The sequence below is a fragment of the Anticarsia gemmatalis genome, chromosome 6 (genome assembly GCF_050436995.1).
Source record: "Anticarsia gemmatalis isolate Benzon Research Colony breed Stoneville strain chromosome 6, ilAntGemm2 primary, whole genome shotgun sequence".
Lineage (NCBI taxonomy): Eukaryota > Metazoa > Arthropoda > Insecta > Lepidoptera > Erebidae > Anticarsia > Anticarsia gemmatalis.
Genome location: NC_134750.1, coordinates 4711469 through 4732142, shown reverse-complemented (window position 1 = coordinate 4732142; position 20674 = coordinate 4711469). Strand labels below are relative to the sequence as shown.

Here is a 20674-nt window from a genome sequence, read left to right as displayed (position 1 = left end):
TGTGTCGGTTTTCATTTATATTTCAACAAAGTATTAGGTATTTGACTATTTTGTAAAATAATACAACACAATATAATATTAAAGGACGTAGTGCTTTTGCCGATTAAGTAGCTAAAAAATACTGCAAAACCAAAATATAAAATGTTATATGCATCTGAGTCCTCTCAAGATTAAACGAATGCAACGAGGAAAAATAGCTCATATCTGTATCGGATTAGAAATAGCATTATATAAACTACGCTGAACTTTTAACTATGTAAATGTAAGAGATTATATAAGCCTATACGTTAGTTATATCAGTCTAAGACAAAATCATGCGGTGACTATTTTCGTCGAGATAAGAACACGTTTCATTGATTTGACCTTCAGTGTAATCTATTCAAAAATAATGTTCAACAAGAATTTTAACGCTTTAACACCGTATTAAAGTGTCGGATTTCATGTAATATTTGCTTCAAACTGAGTGGATAGTCTGATAGCCTATCGAACTTGCCATCTGCGAAAACTATTCTCTATTCATAGATTTATTTGTTTGACAACCGGATAGATAAATAGTAACTGTGTATCGAAATATTAATCTGTAATTGAGTAGATCCTTGTTTTGTGTATTTATGAAAACTATTAAACTTAAAAAAAAAAATTACAGGCATGGCTCATTCTATTATATTTATTTATTTTCTAACTCTCTTTTTCTAACTTTATTTATTATCTAACAAATATCAGACACTTAAAAATATTTTACCTGTATACCAAATATACATTCATAGTGCTTTAACTAAGTAGACTGAAGTCTTAAACGACAAAACCAATCAGTAATACACATTTTAATACAAATCAGTATCTAAAATAAAAAATAGTTAGAGAGTAGAATCTCTTCCAGTAGCACACAATGGTCAGTGGTCAGCCGCGGTTGGGCGGGCGGTGTGTGCGCGAGGGCGGCGCGCGCGCCCAGTCCGCTTCCGCCACAACTCGGGGCACCTCGCAACTCTTAACTGTCCACTAAACTTTACATTACTATCTTCGCTTGTTAGATGTTTTTTTAACTTTAGTGCTTTTGTAGTTTTCGGAAGTGATAAAAAAATTCAATCTAATACAAGTGCGATAATCAACTGTCTGATGGAGTTGTATTTGCTGTAATAATCTTCAAAACATGGTGTAAATAACGTCTATTATAAATTACACAATGACGGATAAATTGCACGAGTATCAAGGGTTTACGGGGCGCTTGCACGGTGCCCGGGACAGGTACCGCGAGCGAGTGTCACGGTGGAAGGAGCAACACCCTCGAGGCGTACGGGATGTAGTCTCGGAGACATTGTTCGGTATACCTAATTCTGATGAGCCTCCGGAAAGAGTATGGCAGGATAGTCAATATAGTGATTTGTTCAGGTAAGATTTGCTTAAAATTTTTCAATAACATAACTGCTATATAAGATATGATACTTTTTCATATTTAGCTTGACGCTCTCTTGGCTACTGTTTCAACAAATAAAACTAAGTTCAATTCTTTAAATCTTGATTGGATTTCATAAATTAAAGAAGCACTTAATCACTCATACATCGTCTTCTCAGCTAAATTTAAATCACAATATACGACTGCTCTTTAAATACTTTATGGTAATATAAAATATATATACCATCCCTTCTATATAAATAAATCCTATGCGAAGAAAAAGGATAAAAAGATAATTAAGTTTTTAAGTTACGGCCAAATTACCTTAAAAAACGACCATGATGTTTTGTTACCTTGTAACGAGTAGGTTTGTCGAGATATCAATCATTTCAACTAAGTATCATGTCCTTCCTTGTCCGGCCACATCTGCACTTACCTTCTGTTGTAACTTTCACGTGCACCACACAATAGAGTATCAAAGATTACAATGCGGAAAATAAATTGAGCAATTATTCGCACGTTGACATCCAATTATGTTCTATAGGAAAAATAGCGATGCAGAATAAAATCCACCATCAACATTTGTAGATACTTTATATAGATTTAATTTGTATAATGACTTAGGCTTAGTATGAATTTATAATTTAATGAATTTTCCTTTCAAATGACCAAATTATTGAACAGATATATAGAACAGATACTGTTTATAATTGCTAAAAAATAATACACAAAATCACGCCCTTGTCCCATACAGTAAGCAGAGCTAGGGAACGCCACTTGGCTCGATCCTTACAAACTTCCCTTGCCTTATTCACTTTCACTATCCATAGTTCTTGTCATACACATGTCTTTCTAAAATTTAAATGATGCGAAATATTTCTATAAACCCAACCTTATTTCATAAATTCTCATAGGAAACCCGTGCTCAGCAATGTGACACTAATATGTTGATAATGAATGCTCATTACTGCCCATGATAATACATTTTGCTTTACAAAATCCTGGGAAAAAACTCATATAGAAACCAAGCGATCGTTCAGAAAAGAAATATTGTTTGACTAATACCCGATGCCACCATTTCTGAAGAAGTATCTTATGTTGAACCAGGATGTTTCAATTCAAGTTTTGTTTCATACATTTGCTGTCATTTTATTTACTGAATAGCTTATCCGACAAGTATCTATAAACTGTGAAATTGGTCTTTTAACTTATCTATACTATATACTATAATATTATAAAGCTGAAGAGTTTGTTTGTTTGTTTGTTTGAACGCGCCAATCTCAGGAACTACTGGTCCGATTTAAAAAATTCTTTCAGTGTTAGATAGCTATATATCATCACGCTACGACCAATAGGAGCAGAGCAGCAGTAAAAAATGTTACAAAAACGGGGAAAATTTTGATTCATTCTCTCTTATGTGACGCAAGCGAAGTTGCGCGGGTCAGCTAGTTTTTTATGTTTAGGAGGAAAAGTCGCGTGGAATTGATGCGAATCTCGGCAGCGGTAATGGGCATCGAATTCTCATACGCCGGGGAGACTGCCTTCGTGTCACCTACACTGTTGCAAATAGGAGTTCCGCATCAACAAATGACGTTGGTGTGGGCCCTTTCACCGCTGATTGGGTTCTTCATGACTCCGCTATTAGGTTCCTTGAGTGACAGATGTCGCTCACAGTTTGGCAGGAGAAGACCCTTCATCGTGCTCATGTCGGTGGGAGTTCTACTTGGTAAGTTCTTGTTTGATTATTGTAGCTGCAGTTGAGTATATTTTTTAGATTTAGATTTATATTTCAAATGCATTCATAAGTCAAAAGTAATTTTTCAGCCTTTATTTCATTGTAATGATGGTGTAAATTATTTATATGTTTACTATTCAAAGCTAAATAAGTTAAAACGTCTAACAAATGTTTTAAAACTTCCCGTTTCATTTATATCATACGATTAGTCAGCTATCTAATAAAAGTTCTTGTTAGTTAGTTGCTAAGTAACTCAAATACAGACATTTAATGAATCCTCGACACAAACATTCGAGTTGCTCTCCTTGATAAGGACCAATTTCCCTCGAGATCAAACGGGCATTAAATTTAATTTGAAATAAAGGTGTTTACTATTTGGGTCACGAAATCCTGAACAAACACTTATTAGATAGCAAAATACCTTGATTTTCTCGAGATGAAACAATAAAGGACATTTTCTCCCGCGAGATGTTGGATGAACGCAACAGGCGTCCAAGACGGGAATAGAACATTTTTTCCATTTGAGACACGCGACTACTAGTTGCATTTATATTGGTTTGTGTTCGCTGTGGTAGATACGATCTTTAACGTAGTTACTAGTGCATAGTTGGTTGAACCAGCAGGCTTTCGTTGTTCGTAAAGTTGGATATTACAATTGTATGACACCGATTTGTGTGCAATTGCTATATGAGCAAATAATTTGTGCCTATATCTATAGAGTGAAAAATAATTGTTTTCCTAATGATTTATTCTATTTATTTGACCAAGAAACATATCAATCATAATGACTCGTTGAAAGAAACTTACACATGATAAAACATTGTTGTTTTAAGAGTTTCCTTTGATACAGTTATAAATTAAAGAAACAATTCCTCGAATCACTGACAAACATGTTTGTGTTCACAGGATTAATCCTCGTTCCGAATGGAGAGTCAATAGGGTACGCGCTGGGTGATGAGTTGCCGTACAATAGGACGGAGACACCGTCAGCTCTGGGGCCGAGGAGTTCAGCGCTGGACACCACACACAGCAACTACCACCCCTGGGGCGTATTGTTCACAGTCCTTGGTACCGTCTTCTTGGACTTCGACGCTGACGCTTGTCAGAGCCCAGCACGCGCTTATCTCCTCGATGTGACAGTTCCAGGTCAGTATTATTTAAACAATAAAGCTGTATGCCACATTTGCCTCGCCCCATTTAGCTCACCCTAGTAACCTCCTCAAACTAGTTTATTTACGTTGGCTCTGAGCCCTCTAGAGGTGAACAACACGTCGAACACTTGAAAACCAACTCCCTCGAGTGGTTAAACAAGGTATCTTTGCGTTCGCAATTAAACAAACAATTTACGCGCTTCAATACTCAACTTAATCTTTCTTAAAATAGAACACTTTAATGAATGATAATAATAAATTAGATTTTTGTACCGGGAAACTTAGCCTGTTTTGTTTATCGCTAGACGTTATGATATTTATAATTAGTCAGAGTTGCTGGTATTGAAGTGATTCACAATCATTCATAATAATGGGTCTCTAGAACAGTCTAGTTGTTTACGCAATATTATTTGCCAGTTTCGGGCACAGGTGGGATCCTTCACCCAGTTTGATGTAACGGAACGTGTTCATTTCAATATTTGTTCTCGTCGACGTCACGACATGTGACTTTAGTATGTGGTTCTTTCAGTTTTCCGTCGACGGAGAATGATGAACCACAAAACAAGCCTCTTTATCAGTTCACTGTCTGTTCGTGATTGATTTATCTTGGCACCAAGATTTATTTTCAGGTTTTCACACTCGAACGAAACGTGATTGTTCTAGCGTATGAATATTCGAATGTAAATTGGTGTAATGAGCGCGGATAATTTAATCGTTACCGTTTTGTGGCTAGATTTCCTGTTTTTTAAAGCATCATTCTTTCTTATGGCATTTTTTATAATCCAAGCTCAGTACTGAATTGGTTATAAAATAGATCATAGAAGTGCTTGAGTTGTCACGCAAACGTTTATGACAATCGTTAAAAGCAATTATAATGTTGAAAATAAAACCTGTTAAACGATTTAACCTTTAGAAGATCATTCCGTATCGTCACAAGTAGAGTGAGGCATTAGTTATAGCTGCGGTCCCGACGTCGAGTCTCGAAGGACATTTTAAGCTGAGCGATCAGTTTCGGGTGTCAGGTGGCAAACGAAGCCCTACAAGATGTTACCGTGGGTGTTGAATCAGGTCACTGATTGCCACTTCCATTAGATTGAAGATATTGATTAGCTGGTAGGCGTCTTGTTACATAGTGATTTCTCTAAATGAAATAAGTGTACCGGTAATTCTTAAATTATTGTTTGAGAGATTATATCATTCAAGAGAATATGAACATAGTTTTAGTAGTTTTCCTGTCCTCAGTGGCATCTGTTTAAAATAGTATAAAGCCCTTAATACTATAGAATGATTGATTATTGTTATGGTTTATCGTCTTACAACTTGATAGTAGAGATAAACATCTTATTTCCATTTTTGCATGAAATCAAGGACAGATAGTTGCATGTCTCAAAATAGTGATTCGCGTATTAACTATACTACCAAGTTATTAACAGTAAAAAAATATGTAGCAATGAATTCAGTAACAAGTAAATAATTAATAAAGTGCGTCCTGACACAGTTCCATGGGATTAGTATTTGTACGCATTAAACAAATAATTGTAAAAAGCACGCGCTCGTTCTAAGTCAATATTAAATGTCCAACCTGAATAAAATGATATACAGCCACTGTATCACGCTAAGACGTCGCTACTTCTACAAATATTGACGGAGACATTAGCTTTCTTTGTTAGTCGTAATTTTTTGTACACAGTTTTGTTAATTCGTTTTTAAACATATGAGACATATTCTGAAGTATCTATTTAGAAGTTTCTCCCGAAAAAATATTTGTTTGTCAAATATTGAGTGAGGGAAGTGGAAAATCGTTGTGTGTGTATTCAGTCGGTACACACACGTACTATCCAATCTCCATATGTGTACATTACAGGGTAAGCGTGAAGGACGTGACGTTTTTATATCTCTTCTCAGAAAGTGTCTGATGCATGAATTGTATATACGTTACCCCGAAGTCGTAAATATACGGTGTTTGTTAATCGCTTAGGTATTATATCAAATTATTTGAACTTGCGATGCATGTGCTATGACAAAAGATGAGACATTTTAATTAAAAATGTACTTTAATAACAATTATTGCTAGAGCTATCTAAACAAAAACTTGAAAATGAATGTCATGATGATTCCTTATATTTCCTTAATAAAAAACCCAGAGTTGTTTTCGCTCGGCATTCCTTGACAATCGTGGAAAAGGTTGTATATTTATGGCTTCTATTAGATCAAAGAGCGATCTAGGAGTGTTTTTATATTGTAGGTACTTTAGACTTTGTGTCAAGGAAGAATCGATATTATCACAGTTGTTGCCTATCGCAACCAGACCTATAGCCATCAATTTACTAGAGAGCCTTGTAAGCAAGTTTCTCGCCTTACGAAGGTATATAAAATTCACGATCAAATCAATGATCAGATCAAATTCATTCTAACCTAACTCATCAGTACTTTCCATGCTTATACAGCTGACGGTGGCCTGTTTGACAAAGCTATTTTATTTCGGACATACACATATTACACATAGATGTTTATTATAATCTAGAGAAATTGTGTAGACCAAGGGTCTTTACTAAGTTGTTGAACTGTAGTTAAAATCAAAATCAAATCAAAAAACTGCGTAGCTGTTCGTTTTCCCTAAATAAGTAATAATTGCCCTAAGACTGTGTGGCTGTGTTGTAGTAGGTATTATCTATTAAAAGATGAAAATCTGTACTCTATAAATGCTTTTCCATACATATTCGTGTTTTGTTCCGAAATGAGAACGGATGCGATATTATAATGTAATCTGTCGATCTAATCTTTATGATAGCAATCTTAGTTCTGTTTGTACAATGTCGATTCATTCACAAACTAATAATAAAACCAGTGAGTTATATCAGACAACTATACTACAAATATAGAAATAGAGAATGAAAAGATGCTAAGCAAATAAAATTGATGAAAAGCATTTTATTTGTGAAACTAAGGGTCAGTTTCGCATTTACTCCACTATAAGTGTCGGATTAACTATCCAATAAATAAAATAACAGCAAATCTATACTAATATTATAAATCTTTACTAATATTATAGAGCTGAAGAGTTTGTTTGTTTGTTTGAACGCGCTAATCTCAGGAACTACTGGTCCGATTTGAAAATTCTTTCAGCGTTAGATAGCCCATTTATCGAGGAAGGCCATAGGCTATATAGCAATAAAAAATGTTACAAATGTTACAATATAACAGTCATAATTCCGTCTGATAAGCTAACCAATGATAATTTATAATGATTAAGTAATCAGAAGTAATGAAACCGGGCATAGGACTAAAATATTTGTTCTCAAGCACTTCTATGAGTTATCAAAGTATTCAGTTAATATTTTATTTAAAAATAAACAGTTGTTAGTCGTTATTTGTTTTGCAGACGTTCACTCGAAGAACGATTTAAAAGTCAAGCCTTTTTCTCGCAGAGGACATAGAGACCGAAGAACGACATTTGCTACGAAACTTAAAAACTTATTTTGCTTCATTCACATACATAGAACTTGTCACACAAACACGTATACATAATATAACGACTGTTATACTCATAGGTCTAGGCAGTGGTCTATGACAGACTACGTTTACGCTATTTACAATCTCAGTCTCATGTAATTAGAATAACATTCTTCTTCTTGTTGTCGTATGGTTAGTGGTCAACCTAGTGTCAAAGTTGTTCAAGCCGCCCAAAGGCCTTTGACGTGGCTTAACGACTGTTATCTTATTGAAAACAACCGGGACCGACTTTTTGCGTGCCCTCCGAAGCGCGGAGACGCCCTGTTCAAATACCACTATGCGGTCACCCATCTATGAAGTGACCACGCCAAGGTTTGCTTAACCCACAGATCGTTTACCGACCGATGAGCGCAACTGGCTACGGGCGCCTCAATAATATAACATTCTCCTAATAAAATGTTTTATTTTTGTACAGAGGATCATGCAAAAGGCCTAAGTACATTCACGGTGATGGCTGGGCTCGGCGGTTTTATGGGATACGCCCTCGGCGGTATTAACTGGGACGACACCAAATTAGGTAAATGTGATTTGCGTACTTATTTCGTTTACTGACCGCCAAGGATTACGCGGACCGTGCCGACGACTTGTACACGGGATTACTTCGGCTTAAATGATGTTGGATGAAATAATTTGTGGCGTAGGAACGAGTCAGCTTTTTGTGATATATTATATAAGAGCTAGTTTATACAATATTGTAGGAAATTAATGTTCCTGAATCATGCATAATATTGACTACAACTACTTCGTTTTAATTCTGCACCACTTTAAGGTAGCATGCCTAAGGTCTTGAATGCCTTAAGTCCATTTATATATTATTATGAAATCAATAAATAAATACATTAAAACACGCTTTGTTCCAATAGGGGTAGGTAGAGATCAAAGAACTGTTTTTGAATCCTCAGATTATAATTACATGAGTTCATCTTAAATAGATGACCATGTGGTAAGTGACATGCAGACTTCTTTTTACTGTCGCATAAAACTAGAGCGCATAATGGACATGGAGAAGTCCCAAATTTGGGTGTCAAGCGGCTTTATACTGCAGCCAAGATTTGATTATACCTAAATGAGATTTATTTACTTTGGAAGTAATAGCCGACAAACCACAAGTCTATAACCTACATTCTTATGTACGATTACTCCTTTACAGGTGATTTCTTCGGCGGCCACGTTCGAGCAGTATTTTCCCTCATCACAGTGATATTCATAGTGTGTGTATCAGCCACGATCACCAGCTTCAAGGAGATTCCTCTCGGGGAGCTGACTGAACAGGAGGAGTTCAGAAAACAAGCGCAGACGGAACGAATACAGGAGAGCTTTGATGAGGACGGTGCTGACAAGAATCTGAAGAAGGATAATGTTATGTACGGCTCTGTGAATCAACCTGAGGTACGAAATTATTGAACCTAGTTTTAGAGTTCTCAAAGGCCTTTGACATTCTTACTAATATTATGATTTTTACTAATATTAAAAATGCGAAAGTTTGTGAGAATGTATGTATGTATGGATGTTTGTTACTCTTTCACGCAAATACTACTGAACCGATTACGATGAAATTTTGGATATAGGTATCCGCAGACCCAGAATAACACATAGGCTACTTTTTATCCTTGAGTTCCAGAGGGATCGGTATTTACACGGAAAGGGACGGAAGTCGTGGGCGGCCTCTAGTATATAATATTGCCGCATATTTTAATCTTAACTAGTGTTATCTTAAAACATACAACCAGGATTGACTTTTATTGAGGCCTCTGAAGCACGACGCGAGCCTATTACTGCTTCAGAGGGCACTGAAATAAATAATCGTAAAGGTTGAATACCAATAAGTGGTCAGCTATCTATACAATGCTGGCTCTAAAGTTTGCTTAACCAGTGATCACGTAACGAGTGAGCGTACGTTTAGGTAGGACTAGGAGGTAAGTAATGGAGACAATTTGTAGTTGCTCCATTGTAGGGTGTGGGTGGTCCAGATGATTTAAATAGACGTGAGCAGAATTGATTCAATGCGACTGCTAATTTTATATTGAAATTTGTTTTTCATTCCATTAACACAATAGTAGTCAAGTCACAAAACAAACATAAAAATATTTGTAGAAAACAATGTAGAGATTTTTACGACCATAATCTGTCTCTTGATTTCACTTCATCAACATAAATATGATCTAAATTAAAAACGTTGACCAATTTAGTTTAAAAAATGATGACTCCTTATCTGGATTCAGTAAATTAATTACTCGTAAATTCCGTATACATTTCTGCTTAATTGTGTGTATTTTGGAACCTCAGCATTTTACGGACAGGGTTGACATTGATATTTTACTGAGAAAAAACATCTTGACGTTAAATTCACTTAGTAGATATTTTCAAAGGATTTTTCATTAATTTACCAAATTATGAAAAAGTATCTTGCACACTGAGAACCAAACGATTCTACGTGTAATTAAAGAGCCTAAAAAAAATTGATTTCCTTCCTGTCTTAAGCCCTAGGCTGTTGTGGCCTCAGTTCGAACCTAACCTACATTTTGGTACTGATTTAGTACTGCATATGTTGTAAGACCATATTTGCCAACTCTCAGGATTTTAAAACTATAATTGGATGTTTTAGTTGTTTTTTATTTTTTATTTAAAACAACAATTCCCGCATTAGAATAGCTCTTATGTCGCGGGGACTTTAAAAACATACAAACAACGGATACAAAGCACAACCAGACCCGAAACAATGATTTGTGGATCGCACAAATAATTGTTTCGTGTGGGGATCGCGCCCACGACCTCCCGACGCAATGGTATCGGCGTGGCGACATAAACCACTGCACCACGGAGGCAGTCAATATTGATGTAGTGCTAAAAATAACGAGTCAACAACATTTTCAATTAATACATTTGCTAAAACTAAATGCTCGTAGAGTTTGTAGTTTAATTTCTATGAAATTCCACACGTTGTGCGACCCGACATCCGCTTGGCCAATTATTTATTTTCTGGTTGATTGAATGAAGCCATAGTGGTTGTACTGGCTGTAATTTAATAAACAATGTTTGTTTCAACGGTAGCTGTACCTAATTAATTACCCGTTCAATATTGTGAACGAGATAATTTATTTTAGGACAATTCATACAAATTTAAAAGATCGCTCAAATTATAAGAAATTCTCACCATAACTAAAGTTACTCATTAAGGATACCGTTGTAGGACATTTTCTGTTAGAATAATCATGCAACTACTTATTATACAGGGTGTCCCAAAACTCAACGATAATCCGAGACAGGATGAAAGGCCAAGTCATACCGGTTCTAGGAAAAATAAAAAAGAAATTCCATATCACTTAGTTCAGCAATAATAGAAATTTTTCAAAAAAGTTAAAATTCCACACCCTTGGTCGCATTTTCAAGTCCTGTGATCACCAATGTCACAATTTCGCTGCGTTTTTTTTTTTTCGTGATCTTTATTAAATATGCTATTAATCGTAAAACAAATTAATGCACAAAACATTGATAATTTTCTAAAAAAAGTTAAGTTTTAGTGAGTCATGGTTCACAAAAATATCGTTAGTTAATTTTGACGCTTCATATTAGAAAAAAAATGTACTACACTACCCTTGGCAAGTTATTTCAAAAGTTGGCGCATTTAATCAAGATTACAAAATGGTGCAACACTTGCCACTTTTCTTGCCAATAAAAATGTTATTTTTATTTGAACGAAGCATGTCCTCACAGATGGATCGGACGCAGTGGTTGAATTTTATGGCCTCATCGCTCCCCCGATCTAAACCCAGAGATATTTTTGACTGGGAATGCATAAAAGAGAAAGTCTATTCGAAATAAATACAAAATCTGTCACATCTTCGCCAGAAAATTGACACAGCGTCAGAAGAAATAATACCAAGGAATTTTGCACAACTGGTGAAAAGGTCTTTTTTAAGGCGTTGCAGAGCCTGTATTCGTGCCAGAGGAAAGCAATTATTTTTAGTAAAGAGGTAATTGAGTTAGTCCATAACCAATATTTAATGTAATAAACATAATAGGTATTAATAATTAAATAAAATTTTGAACGACCCATGGTTCTTATTTAATTTTTCTCCATAAACTAAAGTAATTCCGAATTGTTTTCCTCTGGCACGAATACACGCTCTGCAACGCCTTAAAAAAGACCTTTTCACCAGTTGTGCAAAATTCCTTGGTATTATTTCTTCTGACGCTGTGTCAATTTTCTGGCGAAGATCTGACAGATTTTGTATTTATTTCGAATAGACTTTCTCTTTTATGCATTCCCAGTCAAAAATATCTCTGGGTTTAGATCGGGGGAGCGATGAGGCCATAAAATTCAACCACTGCGTCCGATCCATCTGTGAGGACATGCTTCGTTCAAATAAAAATAACATTTTTATTGGCAAGAAAAGTGGCAAGTGTTGCACCATTTTGTAATCTTGATTAAATGCGCCAACTTTTGAAATAACTTGCCAAGGGTAGTGTAGTACATTTTTTTTCTAATATGAAGCGTCAAAGTTAACTAACGATATTTTTGTGAACCATGACTCACTAAAACTTAACTTTTTTTAGAAAATTATCAATGTTTTGTGCATTAATTTGTTTTACGATTAATAGCATATTTAATAAAGATCACGAAATAAAAAAAAACGCAGCGAAATTGTGACATTGGTGATCACAGGACTTGAAAATGCGACCAAGGGTGTGGAATTTTAACTTTTTTGAAAAATGTCTATTATTGCTGAACTAAGTAATATGGATTTTTTTTTTTTCCTAGAACCGGTATGACTTGGCCTTTCATCCTGTCTCGGATTATCGTTGAGTTTTGGGACACCCTGTATATAATGAGTTTTTTGCGTGTAAAATACGATAATTGAACGGTTAACTCAGAATAACTAACAGATTTGAAAGATTAAAAAAAAACAGTATTTAAGTTATTGAAACTATAGCATTCAGCAATCAAAATTCAAACAAACTAAGCTCGTTTGCCCAATCCTCATACCATATAATTCTAGTAATCATTCAACATGAAAGTATAAAGGGAATCTTCCACTTTCAGAACGAGGAGGGTCTGCCCGTACTAGAGGCTGGTCACGGCGGGTCAGGGCTGTCGTTGACCCACTACTTGAAGTCCATCGTGATGATGCCGAGCTCTCTCCGCGTGGTGTGTCTCACCAACTTGTTCTGTTGGATGGCACATGTCTGCTACTCACTTTACTTTACTGATTTCGTCGGCGAAGCTGTCTTCGGTGGAGATCCGGCGGTCAGTATCTTTTTATATAACAGTAATTTAGTTATGCTTTATTGAAGTAATTTTTCTGTAATTTTGCTAAATGCTATGGTTTGTTAAATGTGTAGATAAATAAATATCGATATTTATTATGAATTTAAACTGATACTGGTCTAGACGATAGCTTGCTATAAGATTTTAATGTGAATGTGTGTTGTTTATATTTTAACGTATTGATGGCTAGATCAAATAAATATACAGCGGTGGCGTCTAAGCCACTCGTATAACCTACGACTTTGTTGCCTTTTTTTTAATACAAGCTTCAGTCGAAAAATGCAAATTAAATAATCCCGAAACATTTTTTGTCCGTAACTTCATAATTCTGTGTTATTTAAATGTAAGCTTTTTACAATTCTAACGCGTAATTTGCCTTCTAAATTAAATTAGCAAATCTTAGGTAATAATTGCTATGCGTATAATTTCAGGCGCCGGTAGGTAGTGAGCGTCGTATGGACTATGAAGCGGGCGTGCGCTTTGGATGTTGGGGCATGGCGATGTACTCACTATCGTGTGCTTGTTACTCCACTATTATTGAGAAACTTATCAAAATACTCGGGTAAGCTCTTCATTTGTAGTTTTCATAATGATCGGCTTCTAAATACACTTGTTGTAGAAGTTATCTTTGCAGTGGTCCGGCTTGCGAGATAGGCGAAGTAGTATTGAGGCTTTCGCAACTGATTTTCCTACTACGTATTACATTGAAAGAAAACAAATTAATAGAATGATGTATATACCTGAAGGTTTGGTAGGTGTAATGATACTTTAGTTTATAAAAATCAGCGGATGATCCAGAAGACGGCCCAAAACAAGATACGAAATTGTAATGCAAAAAGACATGAGTGAGGGTGAGGTTTTCAAAGACAATGTCTAGGATAGAGCGAAACGGAGAGGAAGATTACGGATGCTGACTCCACTACCATATAGGACTTATAGCATGGAAGAGAGAGACAGATAGAGATGTTTTTGCATATGAATTTACACGGTCACTGTATGTGTGTCACCTAAAGTGGTTTTAAAATATCTCTTCAAAACTGGGGAAATACAAATAGTTTATGAGCGTATATTTACCGGAAATCAAGCGAGATAAATTGTTGATGTTGTCATTTGCCAACTGATATAAACTGACAGTTTACAAGTGGTTCTTTAGCTAGGTGTGTGAGGGATTATCCCGCGAACACTGAGTCATACAAAACATGTACACAAATAAACACCGACATCACAAGTTATATTTTACAAATAATTTTAACTTTCGATATACCTAGTTAGGGGAATTTCTTTTCCTTTTTATCATAACTTTATATAGTGCCTCTGCTGGGAATAGGTCTACGTCTACCCCATAGCTTTCCACTGTAGCCTGTCTCCGGCGGTCTATATTTATACTGGCTAGTAGGAGTCAAGCTCGTCTATCCACAATCTAATTTTTTATTCCTTAACGCTTCAAAACGCGCTTCCACAAAAAATTGTACGAATGTATTATTATCATAATAACTCAAATCACGAGTCAGTTTCATACAAAGTAGACAGTAGCGAGTGAATGTGTAAACATTTCACGGGACCCAGTACAAAGTTTCGCAGCAATTTTCAAAGCCCTGTAATGAGTTTAAGCTTTTAATGTTTTAAGGAAATTTCAAACAGTTTACAAATTCTGATAGCAATTCGGAAATAATAATTGTATTAACTTGGAACCTTCATTTACACCTATGTTTGTAGATTGAATTACTTGATTGCTTAAAAGGTCGCACGAGTGAGTGGGTAATAACATTTTGTGGCTGTATATGTGTATGTAGAGTGTAGGAATCTATAATTAAATATTGCCTGAACAGAAGGGACACACTGATGCATCTTATATTCTTTACAAAACAATATAATTCACAGTCAGTTCATGTACCTAATCCTTCTAATTCGGAAATGTTTATCTTGTACCTTATAAGTTGGAAGGTAGTAAGATTATCTCACGTATAAGACAATCATTCATACAACGCCGTTATCAACGTGTACCCTTCAACTTGACAGCTCAGACGAGTAAACAATATCTCCTATAGTAATGAGATCAGCGGATCCTTGACTTTCCGCCGTTTCCTGGCTGACACTTTGTCGGCTTCGCGCTGATTTAAAAATCAATAGCGTTACAAGCTTAGCTCGTCTAGAAACTCTTCCTCGTGATAAAATTGAGTTTATCGTCAATGATGCGAGGAATTGGGGATATTCTAGTTTTATATTCGTGTCATAATCTAAGGTCAATGTACCGTGAAAGAAGTCTGTTAAAAGTTTATTGACACTACCTATATTGCAGTGATCGGAGCTATGTTTGAACTAGGAAGTATTAGCGTTATATAGCTTGAATGATCTTGGTGGCGTTTTATGTCATTGGATAATGCAATAATATTCCTATGTCTATTTTTTTACTTGTAGGTATAGTTAGTAATTTAAAAGGTTTTCTATTTAGTAGAAAATACGATTTCTTTTAGCCAAAATTACAATACAAAATGATAAAATGCGATCGAATTAAAGGTGGTTCATTAATGAAATCATTACGAACTATTACAGTGGCTATAGTCTATACGCGAATGGCAAACAAAGATAAACAGACGCTGAAATATTCACCCAAATGTAGTTGAAATTTACAGGCTCCATAAACACAGCCAGCTTTTAACAAATAGCATTCTACTATTGTGTGTTTAATCTAGTTAAAGGTACGATCGAATGTCAGCACTCAGTATCGGGAAATTCTTTATGAAGAACGAAGCGATTTGTTATAGTTATTCTTCGATTGCATAAAAAAATGTTATAACAATTAATGTAAAGTCAAACGTAGGATCTCATACTTTTCTAAGGTATAGCCATATAGGTAAGGTAAAGCCACAACCTGTAAAAGAGTTTCTACAGATACACACCCGCCAATCTGATGATACAGCGCCTTGATGCCGGCGGATTTATTTCAAAAACATGTTGCCGACATGATTCTTTGAAAGAAAAATGTGGTTGAATTGGTTGGCGTGGTGGATTAATGCTTAACCCTCCCTTCCTGTTTAAAGACCTGCTAATCAAGCACCGCATACCGCTATAAATAAAACATTATTACACAGATCATATCGGTAATGTTTTGAAAAAAGGTTAGTTGCGTAGTAGTCGTAACCGGTCGTGAATTACAAGATGTATGGATGTGAATAAGGCAACAGAAGTTTGTAAGGATCCTACACAGTGGCGCTCTTTGGTCTTTGCCTACACCTATGACAAAAAGACTTGATTTTATGTGTGTGTTAATATTAGTAATAAATATATTTTAATAATTTTTTTAAAACATGATTGTAAAACAATATGTTGTATATTTCAGAGCTAAGCGAGTGTACGTGGGTGGGCTTTGCACGTACAGCTGCGGGATGATGGCTCTGTGCGCTATACGGGCGCCGGCTGCAGTCCTGCTGTGCAGTTGGACCGCCGGCGTCATGTACTCCACACTCTTCACCATGCCGTATCTACTCGTCGCACATTACCACGCTACCGGCATGGTAAAAATCAAATCATTTATTCATTTAGGTCAAATGCTGGCACTTTTATATAACTAGCTGACCCGCGCAACTTTGCTTGCGTCACATAAGAGAGAATGGGTCAGAATTTTCCACGTTTTTGTAACACTTTTTACTGTTACTCTGCTCCTATTGGTCGTAGCGTGATGATATAAAATTTTTTCACGAGAAATATTCTCAAAATTATTTATATCTCATAATATAACGAAGTTGCGCTAAGGCATATCCGCCATTAAAACAGTTGCCATGACAACGGAATTTTGTTAATTTAATGTCATTAAAATATTGATTATTCGCGACTTCGTTCGCCACCAGAATTTTCCCGGGAAATGCGTCATTTTCCCGGGGTAAAAAGTAGCCTATGTCCTTTCCCGGGTATCAAAATATCTCCATACCAAATTTCATGCAAATTGGTTCAGTAGTTTAGGCGTGATTGAGTAGCAGACAGACAGACAGACAGACAGAGTTACTTTCGCATTTATAATATTAGTATGGATATGGATATTGCTAGCGCTTGTAGATATTGATAGCTAGTAAATGATACAGAGTGAATTTACCGCCAGTTCGGAAGGTAGGGCCAATGAGAAAAGCTGGCAAGAAACTCCTGAAGATACATATGTATGATTAGTCCAAAAACTGAGCAGAGACACTGGAATGCATCATTCAGAATTTAGAACATTAGTGACCCGCAGGCTTATACAACTGTTTGATACAGAGAGCTACACTATTTTGGTAAAAAAACAAAATTACTAGATAAATGGTGCATGCCAAGGCTATCTACTAAGTTGTCGGAATTATCAAGAATATTATAGTAATTTAGTAGTTTTAACAAATCATCATCATAAAATAGGTAATTTCTCATCTATATTACGTAATGTTTCCATTCAAGCAGTGTAGCATTAACCACTACGGTCGTTAGTTTGTTCACTTGCATCTTTATACGTATTTACATGATGCAGTTACCTGTTTAAGCTTCATTTCCATTCCTCGATCGTTGGCGGTGACTCCAGGTTAGTGGTACAAGGTGGAAGTTAACTACAAACTAAGGTTCGGTGAACGTATGTTGAACACGTCTTCCCTATAAATTATTTCTGGAGGATACCCCACACAATACTCGTACAGCTACAAAAGCAGCACAGTTATAAAAGTCAAATGTTTTAATTTAAAGTTTGATCAATGCGTAAGAAAATCTTTAAAATGATATATCAAAAGTGTGTTGATTGACGACAGTATTACTTTTGTAAAACGTTGATATTTAAGTAGGTACCTACTGAATGTAAATAATAATCTTGGGATGGAAAAAGAAAAATAAAAAATACTCAATGTTAATTTTCGACGGAAAGACGGGAAGGGTCTTACGCTCAGATATTATGCTTAAATTCTTGTATATGAGTTGAATCGAAAATAGTACCAATAAAAACGCCATTTTACAACGCCCTTTTACTCAAATAAATCTCCAAGAAATACAATTGAAACGGGCTACTAATAGCAGTGTAATTATCGCAACGTTTAATCCTTTGATGTTCGTTGTTCATAGACGTTCAAACAAAACTACAGCCCTGTAATTGATTAAACGATTGTTAATTGCAGCTGGGAATGATAAAAGATGCATCGCTAAAAGCTTTCGGGACTGTATCCATTGGAAATTCGCTCCAGAATTTTTCCCAGAGAGAAAAAATCTAATGGCCTTGCTCCCATTTTCGCTGTGCATAATTTTAGAGGCTCATATGTGGCTCGGGACTATTATTAGAATCACCCTCTCCTGCGGATGCTTTACAAGGTCATTGTAAGATTCAAGTGAGAATCAATATTATCTTTTGATGTTTAATGAGGAACATTTTAGTATTTGGATAAGATTTAATCTTATATCTGATGTGTTGTGATGAACTGTTGAGTATGAAGAATAGTATCTGCTATACAATAGGTACATAGTTTAAGTATGTTGATTTTACTATTATAATCTTGCTGCATGCAATTTATGCGACAAATATTCAAAAATAGGAAAGAAGTTGTGATCAAGATTTAGAATTTATATTATCAGAAAACTTTTAGGTTGCTCATTAAAAATTCTAAGTACACATGCAGTTTTGTAAAATATCTATTCTATATCTTCATTATTAACAACAAAAATCTATTGCTTTAAGACTTTTTTATATTAAGTCATTTCTAATATTTTTCAGTGGGACAGCGGCGGCGGTGGCTGCGGTGAAGCTCGCGGCATAGGCACAGACGTCGCAGTCGTTAGCAGTTGTGTTTTCGTCGCTCAGCTGCTCGTGTCGTTCATCATGGGCCTGGCAGTGAAAGCAGTCGGCTCTACTGCAGCAGTCGTTGCAGTTGCTGCCACGCTCGCCGCCTGCGCTGCGCTTACAGCTACCAAAATCACATATCTTGAGTTGTAGGCTGTGTTTAGCTTCTTGTTAAAACATTTAAAAAATTATAATATAAATCAATAACCGGTAAGTTATCGACAACCGGAAAGCTATTGACAGATTTTGTCAGACATTGATCAGCGCCCCTAGCGGATGTTGTAGGAACTATTTACGTTGAGTATTTTAAATGTCGCTCGCTAGTCGATAATACTAACTGAAAAGAAATTCGCGCTACTGTTGATATTGGTTATTCGATGGTAATTAAAGAAGAAAGCGAGATGTAATTAAATAATATAAAAATGCCTAAACAGAATTAAAATGTATGCCGATCTTATTAAATTGTAAGCTAAGCTTTGGTCACTCGAATAAAATTAAAAGATCTGTACTCACCAAATCTATGTAAATCTTTCAAATACTCAAAATTAATTGTTTATTTAAGTTTTATGTATGTGTATTAATGTGTAAAGTTTATAATATAAGTACTACGTGTATTCGCTATTAAAATAATGTTGTAAAAATGTGCCAAAGATGTTACGTTATATACTCGCGGTAGTAACGGTGTGATTTTGAAACTGGCAAGTAGTTAAACTGTAGTAATACAATTTATTTTGTAGGAATTCGATATTAGAAATTGGGTACTTGACCGCGTTAACGATAAATTATTAAACGTACTGTAAAAGTTCGTTCGTCTAAAGTGAACTGGCCATGTAATTTTTTTCGTAAATAAAAGTGCACTTATTCTACCTGAAGCCACCTTAATCATCTGCAATAGATAAATACAGGTGTAAATCTTACACACTGAAACATTTTATTAGGCACTTATTTGATCCCAAAGAAACTACGATACTGTGACGCTACTACAACGTATACTAAACTACGTTTTTTCAAAATTTATAAAGAGTAGCTGATTTGACTGTTGTCAAGTACCCAAATTGAAACAATGAGTAATTAAACGCTACTAAGTACCTCAAGCTCAACTAGCGCCATCTGTTAACTCCAAATTACATTCCATTGTGAAACAGACTATAATGTTAATTGCTAATTAATATAAATGACGTCTAGACTAGCCGTAAGTTAGACTAAGTGTGGATATAACGACGACAAATGCCAAGACTAAAAGTTAGATCTCGATGTTTGTGATAATATGCGTATTGTTCAGTGTTGTATAAACAGAGTATATTTACTGTTAAATAAATTAATAATATTTATCAAAAACGTCTTGTTTTATTATCACGCCGAACTGTATTCAAGATATATTTTAATGGTGTCTGATTGTTGTAGCTCATAGATTATTTTCAGGTGCAGTTTTTATTTGTATCCTGTTGCCTTATTACAGTCGCCCGTGGACAAATTCCGATTCGAAATGTTCGAAAAAATTTGGACGAAGCTCTTACTACAAACCAGGGTAAATTGTAGCGCTTACATGATCTGTTCATTTGAATTTATCAGATTACTAATCATTTTTGTACCAGAGATACATTATTTGGCAGATATTATCCACGGAAGGAAGGTTAAGAATACTCCTAATAAAAAATAGAAGCCTGAAAATATATTTTTTAATTATAATACATCTATAGATACATAAAATCATGGCTTTTTTCCATAGGGGTCGATCAGAGATCAAAGAGACTTGCTACGATTAATACAAACTTCTTTATATATCTAATGTAAAAAACAATCATAAATCTTTATTTTATTCCACCACCTGCTT

General features: G+C 35.4%; 1 protein-coding gene across 1 annotated transcript; it reads left to right on the top strand.

Annotated features, from left to right (window-relative positions):
- Positions 1-901: 901 nt before the first annotated feature.
- lovit (loss of visual transmission) lies at positions 902-20169 on the top strand. Its single transcript, XM_076115379.1, has 9 exons — positions 902-1389; positions 2857-3119; positions 4035-4274; positions 8208-8309; positions 8943-9181; positions 12837-13040; positions 13493-13623; positions 16402-16576; positions 18775-20169. The coding sequence occupies exons 1-9, from the start codon at positions 1184-1186 to the stop codon at positions 18991-18993; spliced, it is 1779 nt and encodes a 592-aa protein (XP_075971494.1). The 5' UTR covers positions 902-1183; the 3' UTR covers positions 18994-20169.
- Positions 20170-20674: the final 505 nt, after the last annotated feature.